Here is a 21,846-nt window from a genome sequence, read left to right on the forward strand (position 1 = left end):
CCTTGATCGCCGACTTATTCGACCAGTTGAGTGGAGCGAAATTCTTTACGAAACTGGACTTAAGATCAGGCTACTATCAAGTGCGGATAGCAGAAGGGGATGAGCCGAAGACAACGTGTGTGACTCGATATGGGGCATACGAGTTCCGAGTCATGCCGTTTGGGTTGACAAACGCATCAGCCACATTCTGTACGTTGATGAACCAAGTTTTCCAGGAATACTTAGACAAGTTCGTGGTAGTCTACTTGGATGACATTGTGGTCTATAGCTCTACAATAGAAGAACATCAACGACACTTATCTCAAGTGTTTCAGAAATTGAGAGAGAACCAACTCTATGTGAAGCGAGAGAAATGCTCCTTCGCACAAGAGAGAATCAAGTTCCTAGGCCACATAGTAGAACGTGGTCGGATCCGCATGTATCTAGAGAAGTTGCGGGCCATTCAAGAATGGAAGAACCCCACAAATTTGAAAGAATTACGCTCCTTCCTTGGTTTAGCCAACTATTATCGAAGATTTGTGGAGGGCTATTCAAGAAGGGTGGCACCCTTAACCGAGTTGTTGAAGAAGGGTGTAATTTGGACGTGGATCGATAAGTGTGTCGAAGCATTTAAGAGTCTGAAGGAAGCCATGATGCGAGATCCTGTCCTCACCTTACCAGATGTTGGTAGGCCCTTTGAAGTGCAGACCGATGCGTCTGATTATGCTTTGGGAGGGGTGCTTGTACAAGAGGGCCACCCCGTAGCTTATGAAAGCCGCAAACTCACAGAGGCAGAGAGGCGGTACACTGCACAAGAGAAGGAGCTTCTCGTAGTAATTCATTGTCTACGAGTGTGGAGGCACTACTTGTTGGGGTCGAAGTTTGTGGTGAAAACAGATAATGCAGCAGTGAGTCATTTCCTCACCCAGCCAAAGCTTTCCCCTAAACAAGCACGATGGCAGGAGTTCATAGCAGAATTCGACTTTCACTTCGAACACAAGGCGGGCCGTCTAAACCAGGCAGCTGATGCCCTGAGTCGCAAAGCTGAGTTAGCGGCTCTAAAATTGCTAGCAAATATGTCAGCTAGCATGGTGACCACTCCACTTCGGGAGCGCATTAAGGAGAACCTGGTGAAAGACCCGGTGGTGAAGACCATCATGAATCTCGCAAAAGAGGGGAAGACTCACCAATTTTGGGAAGAGGACGATCTTTTGTGGGCCAAGGGTGGCCGCTTATATGTTCCAAAGACGGGAGATTTGCGGAGGACACTAATGAGTGAGTGTCACGACACCTTGTGGGCGGGTCATCCAGGGTGGCAGAGAACCCATGCCTTGTTGAAGCAGGGGTACTACTGGCCACAAATGCGCGACGATATCATGGAGTATACCAAAACCTGTCTCATTTGCCAGCAAGACAAAGTGGAGAGACACAAGACGCCAGGGTTGTTGGAACCTTTGTTAGTCCCAAGCCGACCATGGGAGAGTGTGTCGCTTGACTTCATTACTAGTTTACCAAAGACGGGAGACTTGAGTGCGATCTTAGTGATCGTGGACAGATTTTCAAAGTATGCAACCTTCATACCGGTGTCAAAATATTGCTCGGCAGAAGAGACAGCGAGACTTTTCTTCAAGTATGTAGTAAAGTATTGGGGGGTACCCCAAAATATAGTTAGTGACCGTGATGGAAGATTCACAGGGACCTTTTGGTCAGAGTTTTTCAACCTTTTGGGGTCACAACTAAATATTTCCTCGAGCTACCATCCTCAAACAAACGGACAAACTGAAAGATTCAATGGGATGCTAGAAGAGTATTTGCGGCACTTCGTCAGTGCTAACCAAATGAATTGGCCGCAACTACTAGATGTAGCTAAATTTTGTTTCAACTCTCAGAAGAGTTCTTCATCAAACAAGAGCGCTTTTGAAGTTGTTAACGGTCAGCAACCGCTGTTACCCCACACAATGGACGAGTATCGCGGAAGAAATCCGAGAGCCTTCAATTTCACGAAGGACTGGAAGAAAACCACCGAGATTGCCCGAGCCTACCTAGAGAAGGCATCAAAGAGAATGAAAAAATGGGCAGATCAGAAGAGACGACCGCTGGAATTCAAAGCAGGCGACTTAGTGATGATCAAGCTGAGGCCCGAACAACTGAGATTCCGAGGGAATAAGGACATCAGACTCGTCCGCAAATACGAGGGTCCTGTTCCAGTCATCTTGAAAGTGGGCCTGACCTCCTACAAAGTCAGCTTACCAGAATGGATGAAGAAACACCCAGTCTTGCACGTCAGCAACCTCAAACCGTATCACGAAGATCCAGAAGAGCCAGCGCACAACCAGTCTACCAGAGAAGGAGTCAGCGTCAAGCCACGAAGCAGCAGACAACCTGAAGAAATCCTAGCAGAGAGGACCGTGGTCGTGGACAGAAAGAAGAAGAAAGAGTTTCTGGTGAAGTGGAAAGGGCTCAGAGATGAAGAAATTTGCTGGGAAAGGGCGGAGGACTTGCACAAGCATACGCAGAAGATTGAAGATCAGCATGGGGCAAGTTCGTCGAGGACGCCGAAAATTTAAGTGGGGGAGAGTGTGACGTGCTGCGTCATGGCACATCTCCAGGGGGCCATTTTTTATGTATGAGCATGCCTTGGTGCTTGATCATTAGTCAAGTCTTGCACCAAGTAACCTCAGGGGTAGGGAATTGCACTTTTGTAATTATGCATATGTCTCCTAGACAAAAATCATATATGTTCCTGGGAATACTTCATTTGCTTAGAATGCTCCTTAGGGGGGGGGGGGGTGACCTGGTGACTTAAGGAAGCACCATGGCCACCAGCAGATAGGGGCTTAAGCTGTGTACTCCCTTGCCCTATCAAGGCCTTATATGAATAAAATGATGCTTTGCCATGTCCCGTTGTGTATGCATTCTTTATAGTCTATGTGTTGCTTGTTTGTTACCTTCGTTGGGCCATTGCGTGTCACTTGACTGTGTTGTTGGCTCTAATTGTTGTGTGGGATGTTGCCTCTGGATAGCTTGGCTCGTGTTTGCTCCCGCTTCATAATTGCCCTTACTTGTGTGAGACTTGTAACGTGGCTAACCATTGAGTTTGCTTGCCGCATGTGTGAATTCTAGGCTGACTTGCTAGTTGAAAGTGCTAACAAGTGCCGCACGTTCCGTCCATTCGAGTATCGGAGTTGGCGGCTCGTGACACGTAGCCCCTTTTTCCTTTCTTGGTCGGCTTAGGCCGGTTTTGGCCTTTGCCAGATATCTTCCCCCGGGAGGGGTTTATGCTTGCTTCTGTCACTCTCCCCTGCGACTGCTAGGCCCCGATGGGGGTGACGCTGTGACCCGCCGGTGTGGCCCCATATCCAGAGAAGTGGGCGGATTGGGCCGGGGCATATCCCGAAGAGGCAGGACCGTACACCGTAGGGGTGTAGGTGATTCCAGGAGTAACGGCCGGTCCCAGGGCGATTGGGGGCGCGACGTAGGACTGCACCGGGAACTGCACCCCGTCCCCCGGGAACGCTGGGGCGCTGGGCTGTGGTGCCGGAGGCCATCCGAAAGCCTGGATCTGAGCCTCTTCCTAATTGATAAATCCTTGGGCCCTCCTGATGAACTCTTCCAGGGTAGCCGCCTTGTTACGCTGCATGTCATCCCAGAGATGGGACCTGGCCCGGATTTCGGACTGCAATGCCACCAGGCGCTGTCCGTCATCCACCTTTGTCTTGGAGGCTTCTTCAGTGAAGCATTGGATGTAGGCCCTCAGTGTCTCCGCGGGAAGCTGTTTGATATTTGCGAGGGCGCTGATTTGCATGTCCATCCTCATGGCGGCCACGAACTGTTTGCGAAACGTTGACTGCAGTCCTGACCAGGATTGGATGGATCCCGGCTTAAGTCTTTTCCACCACTCCTCGGCAAGACCACTTAGAGTGATCGAGAAACAGAGGCACTTGCCGTCGTCACTGACGTGGGCCACTGTCATAAGCCGGTTGTATCGGGACAGATGGTCCCTGGGGTCGGTGTTTTCGATATAGGCGGTGAGGCTTGGCATCTTGAACCCCTTGGGTAGTACAACGTCCAGGATGTGCCTCGCGCAGGGTTCTTTGTCCTCTTCATCGGAGTCAGTATCCGCCCCTTCCTGCTTGCGGACCAAACGGTCTGTGACCTTTTTCAAAGCAGCCAGCTGCTCCATGAGCTGCCTGGTCGTGCCATCCTCCAGGGGGATTCTTTCGTTCCTCCTGTCGTTGATGTTGTTCCTAAGGTTGCCACCTCGGGGGAGGATCTTTTCCTTACGGGCCTACTCTTTCCGAGCGTTTAGTCCGTCATGTAGGTCTACCCGGGACGTGTCGTCCCCCGAACTAAGGGCATGACGCTCCTCGTTGCACGGCTGTTGCCGACGGTTTTTGTTTACTGAGGCGCTTGGGTGCAAAGACCTTTCCCGTTCATCTCGCCCTGGGGCGTACCGGAGTCGTGCGTTCCGCAGCTGCGTCCCCTGCGGATCGATCGGGTGGCCCCGTCCTAGGACGGGGCGCCCATTCTCTTTCCTAGGGAGTGACCGGGAATGGGTCCCGGCTTTCATGACAGGGGTGCTATTTTCTCGGGTCTTTCCACCGGCCTTTTTTTTCTCCCTGTCCGGGTTTCCTGGGGCTGGCTCAGGAAACTGCTCCGAGGGAGGGGTCGGCCTCGCTTCTTCGGGGACCTCGGCTCGGGCTTACGGAGCAGGCTGTTGCGCGCTTGGAAGTGGGCTAGCTGGGGGATTGGTCGTCGGACCCTGCGCGGCTATGAATGCCTGCAGGGCTTGGAGGGACTCTTGCATCTGCCGATGCGCCTCCGCCTGCTCAGCAATCCTGGCCTCCTGGTCCAGCACTTGTTGCCTCAGTCTAGTCACCTCCAGGTCCTGCTGGTTGGGCTCTCCTTCTGGGAACTCGGGATCCGCAGCTTCGTCGTGGTACTCCCCCTCGTTTTCCTCTTCATAATATTCCTCCTCGTTCTCCTCTTCGTACTCTGTCCCACCCTCATAGTCTTGTGACTCGTCAAGGTGAGATGTTTGAGGAGGAGCGTTCTCAGGCGGATTCTGAGGAAGATGCTGGGAAGGCAACAGATCTCCATTGCCCTGCTCTGGGTTACTAGGGTCGAAAGTGGTGTGTTGTGTATTCACCATTGCAGTAGAGGCTTAGTGTTAGCACTAGCTTTCTCAGGCTCTCAATGAAAGCACCAAAATGTTTACCGATATTTTCGGAAACTATACTAATGAATATTAGATAAGACTAATGATATGGAATTTAGAGGATTAAAACAAGATATTTACGTGGTTGGGGCGTTAATGAGCCTTAGTCCACGAGTCGGTTGTATTAGAGCTTAGAAAGTCTTTTACAATAGAGTTTCTCTCTGTGTTTTGACAGAGTAACTGTATGCAATTCGAAGAGAGATAACTTTTTTCCAGTGCTCTATCGCCTGTATTTATAGGCTCACAGGAACACTGGGTCTGGGCTGGGTATGACCCGGGCCCATCAAAGGTGTGGATACTCTTGGCTTCTCTGGCGGAAGCCCAATACAAAAGTTAAAAATACATAGGTCCAAGAATAATTAAGGCCCAATGGGGCGGCCCAAGAACCATATTTCGCCGACAAAATGGTTTTTTTGGTCTGGGCACTCCGAGTTATGAGGCAGATTCAGGGGACAAAGTCAGTCAGTGTACTTGGCAGCACAGGTCTGAAACAGCAGCGTGCAATCTCGAGGTGGCCTTTTCCGCAAGTGAAAAGTGGGGACAGCTCCCACGCGTCGTGGGGCGGCGTCAAGGTCATGGATGCCTTTTCCTGCTAACTTGGAGGACATGATCCGGGTTCGTTTACCTCTGTCCCTCTTCGTTTACCAGAGGCCCGGACCGTTTACCAGGCTCCGGGATTGTGTTGCGTACACTCGGACCATAATCCCAGCTGACCATACGTCTCCTGGGCGACTGTCCTGGATCACCTTCCCGGACACCATCCGGGTTCGGAACAACATTTGGGTCGTAGTCCTTTGTTACTCCCGTATTAAGCGGGCCTGGGCTGGGCCCATATCCAATCGCCCAGACCATGGGCCTGGACCATCGTCCCGGGCCCACGACAAAAAATGGGGATAACAGTATTATAATATTGAATATTGGTTACTAGATATATTAATTTAAGTATGAGATATATTTTTTTTTCTTTTTAACAAAAGTATGAGATATAATTTTTATGTAGTGGTAAATGCTATTGTACAATAATATAAAAATAAATAAAAATATTATTTGTTTATTTTATTTTTTGAAATTACGTGACTTGTCACTTTAATTTATTGGGATTCATCTCAACTAAATGAAATAATGGCAGCAAAACTACTTAAGTAGATACAAATTTTGTAGTTAATTACGCAAGTGAAAATTTTGATGGCAAAATTACTCTAGTAGTTCAAATTATTATAGTTAAATAAACTATGTAAAAATTTTGACAGCAAAACTACTTAAGTAGTGGAATTTCTTGCACTTAACTTGCTACCGTTAAATCAATTGTTAAAACTAACATATGAGACATGTAACAGCCTTCAATTCGCCCAAAATATTTTTAAAATAATTTAAAATATTAAAAAATTCAGAAAAAATAAAAAAAATATTTCAATTCCTAAAAGTTTAGTTTTTAAATATTTTAAAAATAATTAAAAAATCAGAAAAATAAAATAAAATATTTAAATTCCAAATTATTAACACAAGTATTTTTAAAACTAAAAAAACATTAATTTAATGAAAAATCTAAATAAATTCATAAAAATTTCATTTTTATTAAAATCTAAATACAATCTAATTTGGTGTTGATTAAAAATGAAAATTTTATGATTTTTATTTAGATTTTTCATTAAATAATGTTATTTTTTAGTTTTTAAAATACATGTTTTAATTTTTTATGAATTTAAAATATGTTATTTTTTTAGGAATTAATTTTTTTTCTTAAATTTGTAATTAAATTTAAAATATTTAAAAATAAAAAAATGGATAATTGGAGACTGCCACATATTTCATAAGGTTAGTTTTAACCACTTACTTAGAGCAAAAAGTTAAGTGCAAAAAAATTCACTACTTAAATAATTTTGTTGTTAAATATTTTATATGTATATTTAAATGCAAAAGTTATAACTAATTGAATAGTTTTTTCGTTAAAAATTTATGTAAATATTTAACTGGATGAATTATAACTAATTGAATAGTTTTGCTGCAATTGTCTCTAAATAAATATAATTCTAATGTTTTGGTGCAAGTTGTAATTGCAATTATCATTACTCAGGCTAAACTAAACTGTAACGAAATAGTTTTAGATAATTTAAGTAGTATAAAGTAGGCTACAAGCCTAACAATTGTAGCTAATAAAAGCTTTCTGACTACATGTGAACCAATGTTGAATGTTTGCATTTAAGAGTGTCCAAACAAAGTGAATTTATTATTGTATATAGACTGCTAATCAGACATGGCCCATGTTGCCCCACTTGACTATATTATTTTCAAATGTAAACGTGCTTTTTCCCAATTTTCAAATAATTATGATCATTACATCGTACCATAGTTCACTAATAAGAGCTAGTTTAGTTAATAAAAGACCATAGCTTGTTTCCTTTCTAAAGGCTCAGACTTCTCAGTCTACTTTTTTTTACTCTAGGCTCAGATTTGAGGGAAGTCCTAAGTCACCACCATTTGGCTTGAAAAGATGCTAAAGATTGACTGATCTGTTAGTGAGTTTTTTCTTAATTTGTTAGTCCTTCAGTTTCAGTTTCTTTTTCCTTTAAAAGGGAAAAAATGGCTAATTGGAGTAAAAAGCATGAGGAGGTACCCCAGAAACTGAGTAAACAGCTTGCTGTGACTGTGAAAAGCATCCAATGGAGCTATGCAATTTTCTGGTCTTTTTCAACCAGAGAACAAGGGTACTTGAATATATATACTGATGTGTTTTCCTGTCTTTTCTCTAACTCCAAACATGTTTTATAGTTCCTAAATTTTATGTAAAATGGTATATTCCAAGATAGAAATTAAATATTAGTGTTTTCTGCTATTAATTTCATATTGTAGTTGTTAGAAGTAAAGCTTATATCTGTTTCTGAGGAAGGTACATAATAATTACAAAGGAAAATTATGATACTTGAGAAAACATTGGTTTAACATTAAACACCATGTAAAAGGGTAGTTTTTAAACACACTAAATTGGTTGGTTTGTTTGTTTTTTAATGACTTTTCAGCTTTTTCTGCTATAGATTTTATAATGGTGTTGGTGTGTTGGGAGCATATATTCCATAATTACAGAGGAAAAAGTTATGAAACTTGATGAAACATTGTTCAGGGTGCTGGAATGGAGTGCTGGTTATTACAATGGAGACATTAAAACTAGGAAAACAGTCCACTTAATGGAGCTTAAAGCTGATAAAATAGGCTCACAAAGAAGTGAGCAATTGAGAGAGCTTTACATGTCTCTCTCGGAATTTGAAACTGACCAACAAGCTAAAATGACATCATCTGCTGCTGCATTATCTCCTGACGATCTCACTGATGCAGAGTGGTACTACTTGGTTTGCATGTCGTTTGTGTTCAAACCTGGTCAAAGGTACTAAATTTTTACTACTAACAAAAGGCTTTCCATCCACATTGATACATTTTACTAATACTCTATACTGTTACATAGTCTTCCAGGCAGAGCATTAGAAAAGGGACAACCTATTTGGTTATGCAATGCTCAATATGCAGATAACAATGTATTTTCTCGCTCTTTACTAGCTAAGGTTGGTTAGATATTTTTTCTTGTTTTATTGATGATTCTGGTATCTAGTATTATGTTGGCATTAGCATTTTAAGAAAGCAATTAAAGCTAACTAACTTCCTTTGTTTCTCTGTGTACTGATTTTTCTATGGATGGTGATTTCTAAAGAGTGCTTCTATTCAGGTATGGTGATTCATCTCTGCAACAAATTAAATTATGCAAGACATGTTAACCATAATTGGGAAGGGATTTTTTTATAGGAATTAAATCTTTAAAAAGTAACACTTTACTCCATTTTCTTTGTTGTGTAGACAGTGGTCTGCTTTCCCCATATGGAGGGTGTAATTGAGTTTGGAGTAACAGATCTGGTAAAAGAAGTTTCTTTCAAAACCATCTCTACTCCAGTTTCCTTAGTTTGGCTTGTCAAATCTTTTAATTTTTTTTTGTTGTTGTCTTAAAGGTGGCAGAGGACCATAATCTTCTTCAGCACATCAAGGCTTCTTTACTAGATCTTTCAAAACCTGCCTGCTCTGAGAAATCGTCTCGTCGTTGTCAAAGAACAGATGATGGTGGTGGTGGTGGTAATGATAAAGACCCAATGTATGCCAAGGTTGAACATGAGATACTTCACTCATTTGACTTAGATAACCAATTTTCTTCTTCAGAAGATGATAATAGGTCTGATCAGAGAGATCCTAATGAACTAAGTGGAAACCATGATCACCAGCCAAAGGGTCTCAATGGTGAGGCTTCTCAAGTTCAAAGTCTGCATTTCATGGATGATGATTTCAGCAATTGTGTCCAAGGCACCATGAACTCAGGTGACTACATATCTGGGGCTTTTGTCAAACAAGAAATGGCTCTTCCTTCTTCTCCAAGGCATGAAAATCGAAAACACTCCCACTTAAAAGAAACTCAGAAATACAATCACACAAAACTGAGAGGCTTGGATGATATGGGAGCAGCTGAGGACTTGCACTACAAAAGAATTGTTTCTGATATTTTGCAAGGTCCATCAAAAGTGATCGAACACCTATGTTTTGGCAATTATGATCGCAAGTCCAGTTTTGCAGCATGGAAAAGAGGGCATGACAATGATTATAGGCCAATGTTACGGCAGGAAATGTTGAAGAAGATATTGTTTACAGTTCCATTCATGTTTAATGATTCCTCAATTAATTCTAATGAAGACTTAAAAGATTGGCTTGAAATCCCCAAAAAAGTTAGCATTAGACATGTTGAGTATGGATGTGCTGAGGTAATTTTTCTTTTAATTTATCTATTTTTATTTACTCTAAGATGGATGCCCATATGATCAGATTCATTAGACATTGTCGTTTTCACCTTAAGATAGTCTTTAATATTGTTCATTCCCAGCTGCATATTCTGATATCTTGAAGCTTTACATATTTATGCAAGACTGACAAAGAAGAAATCCTCAACTATACCATTAAGTACTTGAACGAGCTTGACGCCAGAGTAGAAGAGTTGGAGGCTAAAGCTAGAAAGAAGTACCAGGAAATGTTGGAGCAGACATCAGATAACTATGACAATAACAAGATTGACAATGAGAGAAACACATGGTTAAACAAGAGGAAGGCCAATCAAATCGATGAAACGGAACCAGATCCAAAAATGGTTGGTCACAAGGATAAAGATGAGCCATTGAACTTGACGGTCAGTGTAAGAGAGCAGGAGGTTTCAGTATTTATGAAATGCCCTTATAAGGAATCCATTTTTCTTAACATCATTGGTGCCATCGACCATCTTCATTTAGATGCTTACTCAGTTCAATCATCTACTCTTGATGGGGTTTTTTCTTTGACCCTTAAATCCAAGGTTTGTTTCAATCATATACCAGTCTATTTGATTCATTCTGTACTGAAATACTTCAATTGTTCATCGTTTTGAATTGGTTTTCAGTCTCGAGGTGCGGCCATTGCACCAGTGTGGATGATCAAAGAGGCTCTTTGGCAGGCTTCTAATAAGTCTTGGCAATCCAGGCAAAACTAGTCAGCTTTCATGCATAGAGTACTCAGCTCTCGTGCCAAAGTTTTAAGTGTTTGTTGACATGAAATGGTTGGTAGGATGAGAATAAGGAACTATGCAAAACATGTTATATCCCTTTCTTCACTAAACCTCATTACCACTACAAGTGAATTAGTTTCTTTAGTAACTTTTTCAATGTCTTAATGTAATGAGAAACTAAATCTTGTACCCAAATTGTTTTTACTACTGTTATTAAATATAATGCAATTATTTTTAAACTGGTGATTGGATCTGGATGAACATAAAGTATGTGGCATGATGTTCAAAATGTATCCATTCCAAGAATTAAACAAAGATATATTTATTTATAAAAAGGTGGACAAGCTCTTATTGGAGGTCCTTTTCTATCCAATTGAACAATAACATTATAGAGAGTTTGAGGATACTTCAATATCATATTTGTGAAAACATTTTTAATAATTATGTATACATACTACATATTATATATATATATGTGTCTTATACTTTTTTGATGTTGTATTTTTTTCAAAACATGTGTTATGATAAATTATTTTTTAGATTATGTGTTTTGTAAAATGATTTAAATAAATTTTTAAATTTAATTTTAATGAACAAAATATTAAATATAATAATATAATTGTTAAACAGAATAATTCTAATTTTGTTCTGAACGGTTAATTGGAAAAATCATTTGTGATTTTAATTAAAATAAAAATTTGGATCAAAACCAAATTTAGACGTGAATTTGAGCTATTTTACGTTAACACAAATTACGAAAATAATTTATCCCAGTACAGTTCAAGATAAGACAGTATTCAAAATGGTATAAATTCTATATATTATTTCTCCTCTTGATGTTGTAACTTGTCATCTGCAACTTCACTTAATAATTAGAGTAACCACTAGCAAGGAGCATCATTAATTTCGAATCTCTGCCATACATCGTTGAACGTGTGGGCCTTGTTAAAATAGTTATTTAGATTTTAGGGTACTATATCGGGAATATACTCATTTGGTACCTTATGTTTTTGCAAAATATCATTTTGGTACTCTCTGTTTTCAATAATACTCATATGGTACTTTGTATTTTAAAATCGTACATATTTGGTACCCTAAATTCAGATTTTATAAATAAAATTTTGTCAATATGATCAAACTATCATCAGTTATATGTAATTATATAATTAAATATAAATTTGTAACTTACATAATTGGCAGCAGTTTGATTAAATTGACAAAATTTTATCTATCAAATCTGAGTTTAGGGTACCAAATATGTACGATTTTAAAATACAGGATACCATATAAGCATTATTGAAAACAGATGGTACCAAATGAGTATATTCCCTACTATATTTAATATTTCAATTATAAAAAAAAATATTCTTTAATTGAAATGTTGTACATTAACAGTGACAAGTTGCCAATTTGGCAACTTCCCTACCTTGTATTTTGCATGGATTATTATTATTATCAAATACTATGTGCACCATTTTTTTTCCTTTTGATTTTTGAAAGCATGGGTTTGAGAGGAAATTTACAATATAGACTTTCATATCTCTTATTATCTCTTCTATATATAAAAAATGGGTAAATATCATAATTTTTTGGTTTTAATAATTTTTTTTGTTAACTTTAAAATATTACAAATATTTAACATAATATATATTTAAAATTTATTGAAAATAGATATTTATTAATTACATTAACATAAATTCAAATATTGTAAAATATTGTAAAATATTACTACTATAATAATATTTAATAAAGAGATATTTAATAATTATATTAATATAAATTTAAATATTATAAAATATCATTATTATAATAATATATAATACATAATCATATTTTTTTCTAATTTTTTTATTATTTATATTTATAAAGAAAACATGTTTTTTATTACTTAATATATCTTAATTAACTAAATATATATTCATATTAAATATGAACAAACATTATAAATCTCTACTAAATACAAACAACGTGCAATATGCATGTTTGCTTAGTTTTCTTTATAGAATTTATAAATTATTTTTGTTAAATTTATATTAATGTCATATAAATTTTGAAATAAATATCTTATTTTAATTAAATAATTTATCTATTTTTATTTAAGTTTATGTTTGTTCTAGTTTTTGAATTTGAGAGTGACAACAAGAGATTATATATTATATGTTTAATGTAATATTAAATATTAAATATTATACGTGGATTTTAAATTTAAGTTTCTTGCTAGTTTTAAAAAAAAAAAAAAAGCAATTTGTTGCTAATTCACAATAGATTATATTATATATTTAATATGATATTATTATAATAAGTGAGTTTAAGTTTAATTAAATTCTATTTAAGTTATAAAAAGTATGATTTTATTATTTTAAAATAATTATTATTGTAAAATATCTCAAAAATATCATATTTTAATTTGTTTAATTATTTATTATTTTAAAATAATTATCATTGTAAAATATCTTAAAAATATCCTATTTTAATTTGTTTAATTATTTATTATTTGTAAATGATTATCATTGTAAAATATCTCAAAATTATTATTTTTTAATTATTTACTTTATTTTATTTAAGTTTAAGTGTTTACAAACTGTTATACACAGATTTCGAGCCATTGTAAATATGACCTCGAAAGCTGAGTTCGCAATAAATGGTCTCGTGAGGATTAGAGTATGATCTAGGATTGTAAGTCGAGCATGCAAAGTATGATATATGATCTCGAATGCGGTGACCTCGAAATGATCTCGATCTCGAAAGGTAGCTCCGAGAACACCTTCATCTTCAGGGACTTCGGAGCATGGGTCTTGAGCTCGATGTACTATCTCGAAAGCAATGTTAGCTCGGGAGATGTCAGTGGCTCGCACAATGACATGAAACCTGAGATGCTGAAGCCTTGGAGATACGCTATAACCACCTTGAATATCTACAAGTATTGTAAACATGAGATGTAATCCTCATTTATTGATGTAAATCCCCAAGAATCGTGGGATATTATTTAGTCAGTTATGCATTCCTTGGTCTTCAGGGACGTTTCCTTGTTTATCTGATTAAAGGCATTTAAAGCCATTTATTTTTATTCACAAAAGAGTAACTACCCAAAATATGTGGGATAGTATTCTGCATCCTTCTCTATAAATAGAGAAGCCATGCACCATTGTAATGGACGGAAATTCTGATCTTTGAGAGAAAACTCTGGAGAATTCATGCTAAAGAATTTTTCAGAGATAATCTTAAGATTAATAACAGAGACTCGTGGACTAGGCAGATTTAACTGCTGAACCACGTAAAAAATCGTGTGTTTGATTTGTTTGTTCCGTTTGGCCATCGTCATCCATTGTTTTTGTGCTCTTCTTTTATCTGTTGACGAAAAACGGCGTCAACACAAACTACCATTAAATATAAGAATATTATGTTAAATACAAGAACAGTCCGTTAAAGTTAACATTAAAAAAATAAAAAAAAACCGTTAAAACTAAGAATTTCCATTATCTACACACTTATTATATAAAATAGATATTTAAAAATTGAGTAGATAACGGAAATTCTTGGTTTTAACGAAATCTTTTGTTAACTTTAACATAATATTCCAAATATTTAACAAAATATAATTTGAGAACAAATTAAAAAATATATATTTATTAATTATATTAATATAAAATCAAAATCAAATTCAAATTCAAATGTTCTAAAATATTATTATTATAACAATATATAATACTATTTAATAATTATATTAATATAAATTCAAATGTTATAAAATATTATTATGATAATAATATTGTTGACGTCGTTTTTCGTCAACTTAAATCGTAGAGCAATTAAGCAACGTAAACTATGGAGCGAATGAATAAAAAAGAAAAGCAATAGGTTTTTTACGTGGTTCAGCAGTTAACTCTGCCTAGTCCACGAGTCTATGTTATTAAGACTTAGAGATTTCTGGAAAATCTTCAGAGATGAATTACCCAGAGCTTTCTTTCAGGTCAAAAGAAATCGATCATTTACAAGTGGTCATTCCTCCTCTATTTATAGGGGAGGTTACAGAGTTCATTCCCACATATTTTGGGAAGATATTATGTATATCAATGTAAATAATGACATTAAATGTAATATCTCCTATATACATAGAAACGTCCCATAAGAATCGGGAACGGATATCAGACTAAATGATATCCCTTAAATATTGGGATTGTACAATAATAAATGTGTTCATACGTAACGGGCTATCCCAGGCGACTCATCGGGTCTTCGAGGTCAGCAATCGGCCTTGTGGCTGTCAAGACTTATGGTACTGTTACGATCTTGCCACCCTACTTCAGGATATACTCGGAGTAAATAAACACTGTTGAAGCTATCACACTCGAGCTTGCACTTCCCAAGCTCGGACCGTTTAATTTGAAGACAATCGATAACTGATGTATCCTAACGTCGTGTTATTTCGAACTCAGAAAGCATCCCGAGGTTACACATCTTCGAGGTCGTTGTTTTACTTCAGATATTTTACAGCTGAACAATACAATGTTTTCATACGTTTCGAGCTCACACTTGACGAGCCTAGTTTTCGAGGTCATAACCTCTGGTCTCGAAATCTGGGTGTAACAAGTATATAATATATAATCATAATTTTTTACTAATTATATTAATATGAATTCAAATATTATAATAATATTTAATACAAGACTATATTTAACATAATATACTTTTAGAAAAAATTAAAAAATATTTATTTATTAATTATATTAATATAAAATCAAATTCAAATTCAAATGTTATAAAATATCATTATTATAACAATATATAATACTACATAATAATTATATTAATATAAATTAAAATATTATAAAATATTATTATGATAATAATATATAATACATAATCTTAATTTTTATTAAAAAATATCATTTATATTTAAAAAGAAAACAAATTATTATTTTTATTTGATCTAACTTATATAAATATATATTCACATTAAATAAAAATAAATATTATAAATATATTATATATAGGTGTTGTGTGTAAATAAATAGTATGATTATGTAACTACATAAGAAATTAGAATAACACTTATCTTCTATCAAGAATAAATAAGCTTATTCGTCAACCATTAAGGTGTAATTTGAGTAATATCACGAATATTTTGTATCTTAAATATGGTAGTTTGTGACCTAAAAGACTATCATATTATATATATATATATTTAAAAAAATTACAATGTTTTGGTTTTATTTTTCTTTTGATATATTTATGTCATTCTTTTATATATAATATTGTTTATTTATTTAAAATTTATATGAAAATTATACAAATTTAATTAAAATAATTAATAAATTTAATAAATAAAACTAAGTAAACGTGTCTTGTATGTTGCTTGTATCTAGTATATTATATATAGGTATCGTGTGTGTACAAATAGTATAACTGTGTAACTATGTAAGACATTAAATTAAAACATTTATCTTCTATAAAAAAATAAACAAGCTTCTTCTCCAATTATAAATGTGTGATTTACTTTTAATAATATCATGAATGTTTCATACATTAAATAATGTAGTTTATGATCTAAAATATTATCATATTTTTTTTGAAAAAACCATAAACAATTTAATTTTTTTAATATGTTTATGTCATTCTTTTATATATATAATATTATTTATTTATTTAAAATTTATATGACAATTATAAAAATTTAATAAATATATTTAATAATTTTTTTAAATAAAACTAAGCAAGCGTGCATTACATATTGGTTGAACCTAGTTATAACAAATATATATATAATTAATAATATATTTAGTTTGTTGATCATATTATAGAGGGAAAATATGATTATAATTATTGATAATTGTTTTGAAGAAAATTTTAACCTATTTGCTAAAAATAAGGGTTGGTTATAAAAAATAGGGAGTAACGTTACAATAATATATCTGGGATATGTCCTATGGACTCTAAGTGGTGGGATTTCGGGGTAGAAAGTTCATGGTAAGTAGTTCCAATGCGGCGATTAACATCTTTCTAGTATGTAGCAACATCCGTCCTCCAACCAAAGGGATCGATATAACATAACTAAGGAAGCTAGCCCACTGGTAGTAGAAGAAAGCAGCGACACTCGAACGAGACCGTAGTCTCGGGAGGAACCCCTAATCGTACATTTCCGTTTGCTTTTTGAGTCCCGGTCGAGAACGAAGCATCGGTGAAATAAATCTATTCTCCAATATCTCATTTGTGTGCCCGGAAAGCTAAGTCCAACTGTCTGTCTCCTCTTCTTTTAGGTAATTGCTTCTTTCTACGAGAATCCGGAGAGAAAGAGGAACTTATTAAGCCATCATATTAGCAAATAAACGTATTCCTAAGCTTAATGCGCGAAAACAATAAGAAATTAGCTCAAGGAGTACTAAAAAAGGTGCTAACGACAGTGGGACTCCTGCGGGTAATAAAAAGCTTAAAAAATGAAGCCCATGTCTTTGAAATCCCACTATAGACGATCGTTATGGTATGAAGTAGGAGAGAATTCCTCCGGAAGTGCTTGTTCGAATCCGGCTCGTGACAAGGCCTTTCTTGTTTATGTCCTATTACTGCTATTCCCAGCTAAGGGAGGCAGAGAAATCTTTGTGTGCCGGGTGTTGAGCTGACAATGAAGTCAATGTCCAAGTTCCACCCTCTAGTTGATTTTGTCATAAAAGAAAGTTGGTTTCGGGGGTTCATTGACTAGTACACCTCCGGTGCTGGTAAGGTCGGGACCGGGTCGTCCATCTCCGGTTTGCCGGCCGATAAGATCTCTGAGATTGACCAACCAGCTGGGTGGATTTGGCTATTCCTTTCTATTGAAAAGGTTTTCTTGCTTTCTTGTTGTCTTAAATTGTTATAGAACGGCTTTCTATCAGGTATATTTGGTAGGATGAAGCGTTGGTGGATATAGCAAGCATCCACTGGATCAGAGATCTTTCTTCCTTTAGCGGCTGAGAAAGAACAGGAAGACCAATCCCTGAATGTAGTGCAACCTTTGGTCCTTCTGAAGCTGAGAAGGAACTACTTCTTTCAATCCCTGCTGCCCGGCACTGCTCCTCAAAACCACGCTAGCTGTTCAGCTTCGGTCTTTGTAGCAGAAGAGAACGTAGACTCAACCGAGGGGCCGAAGTGGTTTGAACCGATGTGAGACTAAGGTCTTTTCGTAATGGATGACCCTCGAAACCATAATCTGTTGATATACGGCGTAGATCCGGATGATTGATGGAAGAAACACCAAACATATCCCAAACTTTACGCTCCCACCAGAGATTATATATTCTATAGCCTATGCGCCCGCTTCTGATGAGATAGCGCTCCCCCCCCCCCCCCCCTTGTATAGATAGTAAGGGGAACTCTAGTTGTGATGTCTTTGCTTCGTCCCCCTTCTTGTTGGTTGGCACAAGCCCTTGTAGTAGTCAGTCTTTCCTTCGGCAGGATGTTAGAGTCAATTCCATTGTTGGTGGGAGCTAGCCCTGCTTCTTCTTCAGTGTTTGCTAACTGCTTCCGTGCTTAATCCCGCATGAGAAGAGAGAGGAGGTTTCTCAAACGGACTCGGACTCAAAACTCCCTGAGCCTATACCTGGTGAACTCCCTGGGGCTGAGAAGAAAGCTTAGAATTCGATTGGAACATTTCCTTCGAGGGCACTCATAACTAAAGTACTAGCTCGCGAACTGCCAGAATTCAGTTTTCCCTAGTGGATTCACCAGTCTTGCGGAGCTACGCCTATATCTCCAGGTGCCAAGTGCCCCTACTCCTAAAAAAAGGCAGGCTGCCCTGACGACCGACGCTCTACCTCGAGCTTTTGTTCTTGGTCGGAATCTCATTTCCAGGATTCGCCCGGGGAAAAAAAGAGATGTCTCCTACGTTACTTGTAATATGTGGAAGTATCGACGTAATTTCATAGAGTCATTCAGTCTGAATGCTACATGAAGAACATAAGCCAGATGAAGGAACGGGAAGACCTAGGATGTAAAAGATCATAACATGATTGATTCGGCTGATTTTGATTCCTATATATCCACTTTTTCCTATGACGAGAGACGGGAAATCCATGTCAAACGTGCAGGTAATGTATCTCCAACTAGCTCTACCCTGGTCACTGGGTCAATAATTGGCCCGGTCCCATCCGTTCAAGAAATCGAAGAGAAATGGAAGGCTTAAATCCAAAAAAGTACGGAGGCATGATCCACTAAAAAAATGGGTAAGCCCGGATTCTAAAACTACGGAACCAACTAGTTTGAGGTAAACGACTGATTCTTAGTCAACTCGGTTAGCTTCCTCTGCTTCCGGTGGTGGGACCACCGCAGATGCGGAAAAAAAAGGAATGCGACCTTCCTTCAGCTGGTTTTGGCTTTCCCATTTTGAGTCAAGAGATAGATAAATAGACACATCCCATTGCACTGATCGGGGGCGCTCGTAGTGATTGAGGGGGTCGAAGACCAAGAAGTGAGTTATTTATCAGCCAAGCATTCTTCTTACGGCTAGATCCAATCTCCTGGTCCCTGCGGAAAGGAAAAAGAATTTCACGTCCTTCCTTTCGAGAAGGAAGGTTTTTTTTCCTATTGATTGCAAATTTCTCCAGACCTTCGCAGCTTCCTCCCCCCCCCCCCCCCCTCCCCCCCGAAGTGATATTCCCACTGTATCCTTCTCCTCAGCCACTTAGTGAGTATCCCGTCCATCGCAAATTTCTTATCCATAAAATTGACAAAGACGAATTATCGATAACCTGCATGGGCCCATCAAGGAAGCGATAGTGCTAGGATATTTTCGAACATTCCCTCAACTGTTTGAACGAGCTGCCCGCATGGGGGAACTGCGAACGCCTGTCCCATGAAGCGGGGGTCGATCTTCTATTACTTAGGGTGCTTCAAATCAGGTTCTTAACATTGCAAAGGCATAATGATAGTAGGGTCGGGATATCACCGCCCTCCGGAAATGAGTCAAGCCGATTGGAAGAAGCCCGAAGAATCAAACAAAGAATTCATGAATGCAATGAAGGCCTCCGGTGCTGGTAAGGTCGGGACCGAGTCGTCCGTCTCTGGTTTGCCGACCGATAAGATCTTGAAAACGGATGCGCCTTACTAAGCAAGAAAGTTATGAAATCATTGTTCGCTAGGCTTTCGCACATTTACGTAGTCTTAATCCACAACGGACGTTCGCCGGAAATAATGTCAGCCGCGAAGATCTTGTTGGGCTCATCGAAGCGCTCAAAGATTCAGCGAATGAAGGGGGGGGGGGGATTATACCTCAAAAGGAAGAAATTTCTGCTCAAGATCATTGCCCTTAATGCAAGCAATGTTGTTCCCACATGCCTATTCATTCCTCTTTGGTTGGATTCCTCGGTTCGAGCCCTCAATCTGTTGGGCCCTTCGTGGCCCCGTTAGCTGGCTTGCGGCCCCCTCCGACACCTTCGGGCTCTCTTTAGTTTGGCCGGTGTTTACCAAGTTTTTCGAAAACGAATACAAGCAAAATAATAAAAAGATATGAACTGTAGAAGTGCGGAAATATAAATAAACAAACAGGTTTTTTACGTGGTTCAGGCATTAACGAGCCCTAGTCCACGAGTCGATGTTATTATACTTGTCGTGGATTACAGTGGAATGGCTGGTGTATATGACCCTCACAAACTCACAATGTTTCTCTCGGGTTCTCTTGAAGAAGATGAAGCTAGAGAGATTTCAACAGAGTTTATGCCCTGTCCTCTTTTCGCCCCCCCTCTATCGTAAAATGAGGGGGTCTTTATAGCTAGGGTTTTGGATTAGGGTTTTTCTCTACTCACATGAGTCTTAATTACACCAGCCATAAATAGGGGATACAATTACCGTAGTCGCCTGGCTACCAGGCTCTATGTGGGTATATTTACGTGAAAGTATGGGGAATGCACAAAGGCAGCTGTCTTTTCCAAGTTGTCAGCGGAACAGTAGGCGAAATGGTACTTTTAGGCGTGCTGGGATGTGTGCGGCCTCAACCTGACGAGCGTGTCAGGCGGGATCCTGTGTCAGGTGGAGATCGTTCCAACTATGCCTCCTCCATGACTCGGCCGCTTGGTCTTCTTTCGTGCGAGGCACGGGACTGTATCCGCGAAGGTAGCCTGAAGAGCTTCTCCTGGAAGAACCTTCCCCGAAGGATATCCCTTCGAGACTCCGGGAGAATTGACGAGCCTCCGTGACCTTCAGTTGCTTGAGAGAGTAAGCTTGACACTAAACGGGAGAGGCGAAGCCTTTCTGTCCATCCACGAGCTCTGGTCACCTTTCGTGAAACATTTTGATAATTCTCCTTCCCCGAGGCTATCCATCTAAACGCTATCAGGAAATCTGGATAACATTTACCCCCCAAGGTCGCGGAGCTTTGAGAGGTCCGGGAGCTTGTACAGCCTTCCGGGGATTCTGGTTTCTAGATTAGGCGAGGGGTCACCTCCTGTGTTCCTGGAAGGGTTCTTTTTTCCCGCCTGAGTGTTAGTATGAAAAAGAAAGGAAATTTCTTCTGTTTGAACTCAAGTACTCAAGCGTGGCAAAGGGCCACGCGTCATGCCGTGTATGGCTTTGTGACTAAGACGTGTGCGTGAGGCGACTGGCCGAGTATGCGTGCGTCAGGCATCTGAGTATTGATTTGACGGTATTTAATGGTACACCGGGCCCGAGATGGTATAATGATGGGAAATAAATACTTTATTCCCATCCGAGGAGTCATAAATAGGATCGGCGCTTCATCTCCAGCCGTCGGATCTGATGCATGCGGTATGGGAAGATCAGGACCGTCCATTTGTAGGATTCGAAAGGACTTCACTCCTGCTATAAAAACCAGGGAACGGACCTTTCTTCCTCTTTACGCTCTCAAATTCTCTATCTTTCAGATTTTCAGATTCCCAAACCTTCGAACTCTTGAGCTTCCAAGCTTCCATTCCTTCGAACTTGCCACTTCTTTTGGTAAGGAATCTAGAAACTTTTCTTTTGATTTGGCAGTGGATTTGTTCGCCGAAGTTCAGGGTTTGAATCGTCGTTTGTCTTTGCAGCTTTTACGTCAAGTGATCGTGCGGTGCAGTGACCCGGTTACTCCTTCAATCTTCGACTACCCGAACACCAGTAAGTATTTCTA

At 38.5% G+C, this 21,846-nt stretch overlaps 1 protein-coding gene across 1 annotated transcript; it reads left to right on the forward strand.

Moving 5' to 3' along the window:
• The first annotated feature begins 7,579 nt into the window (after positions 1–7,579).
• LOC133796712 (transcription factor EGL1) lies at positions 7,580–10,996 on the forward strand. Its single transcript, XM_062234350.1, has 8 exons — positions 7,580–7,902; positions 8,316–8,576; positions 8,655–8,751; positions 8,898–8,912; positions 9,041–9,097; positions 9,190–9,987; positions 10,149–10,568; positions 10,653–10,996. The coding sequence occupies exons 1-8, from the start codon at positions 7,778–7,780 to the stop codon at positions 10,740–10,742; spliced, it is 1,863 nt and encodes a 620-aa protein (XP_062090334.1). The 5' UTR covers positions 7,580–7,777; the 3' UTR covers positions 10,743–10,996.
• Positions 10,997–21,846: the final 10,850 nt, after the last annotated feature.

This window comes from Humulus lupulus, chromosome 8 (genome assembly GCF_963169125.1).
Source record: "Humulus lupulus chromosome 8, drHumLupu1.1, whole genome shotgun sequence".
Taxonomy (NCBI): Eukaryota; Viridiplantae; Streptophyta; class Magnoliopsida; order Rosales; family Cannabaceae; genus Humulus; species Humulus lupulus.

Bases quoted from the DNA above. Each gene is read 5' to 3' on its own strand.
- LOC133796712 (XM_062234350.1), top strand. From the start codon at position 7,778: ATGGCTAATTGGAGTAAAAAGCATGAGGAGGTACCCCAGAAACTGAGT. The intron at 7,903-8,315 runs GTACTTGAATAT...AACATTGTTCAG, and splicing joins TTTTCAACCAGAGAACAAGG to GGTGCTGGAATGGAGTGCTG. The intron at 9,988-10,148 runs GTAATTTTTCTT...TATTTATGCAAG, and splicing joins TTGAGTATGGATGTGCTGAG to ACTGACAAAGAAGAAATCCT.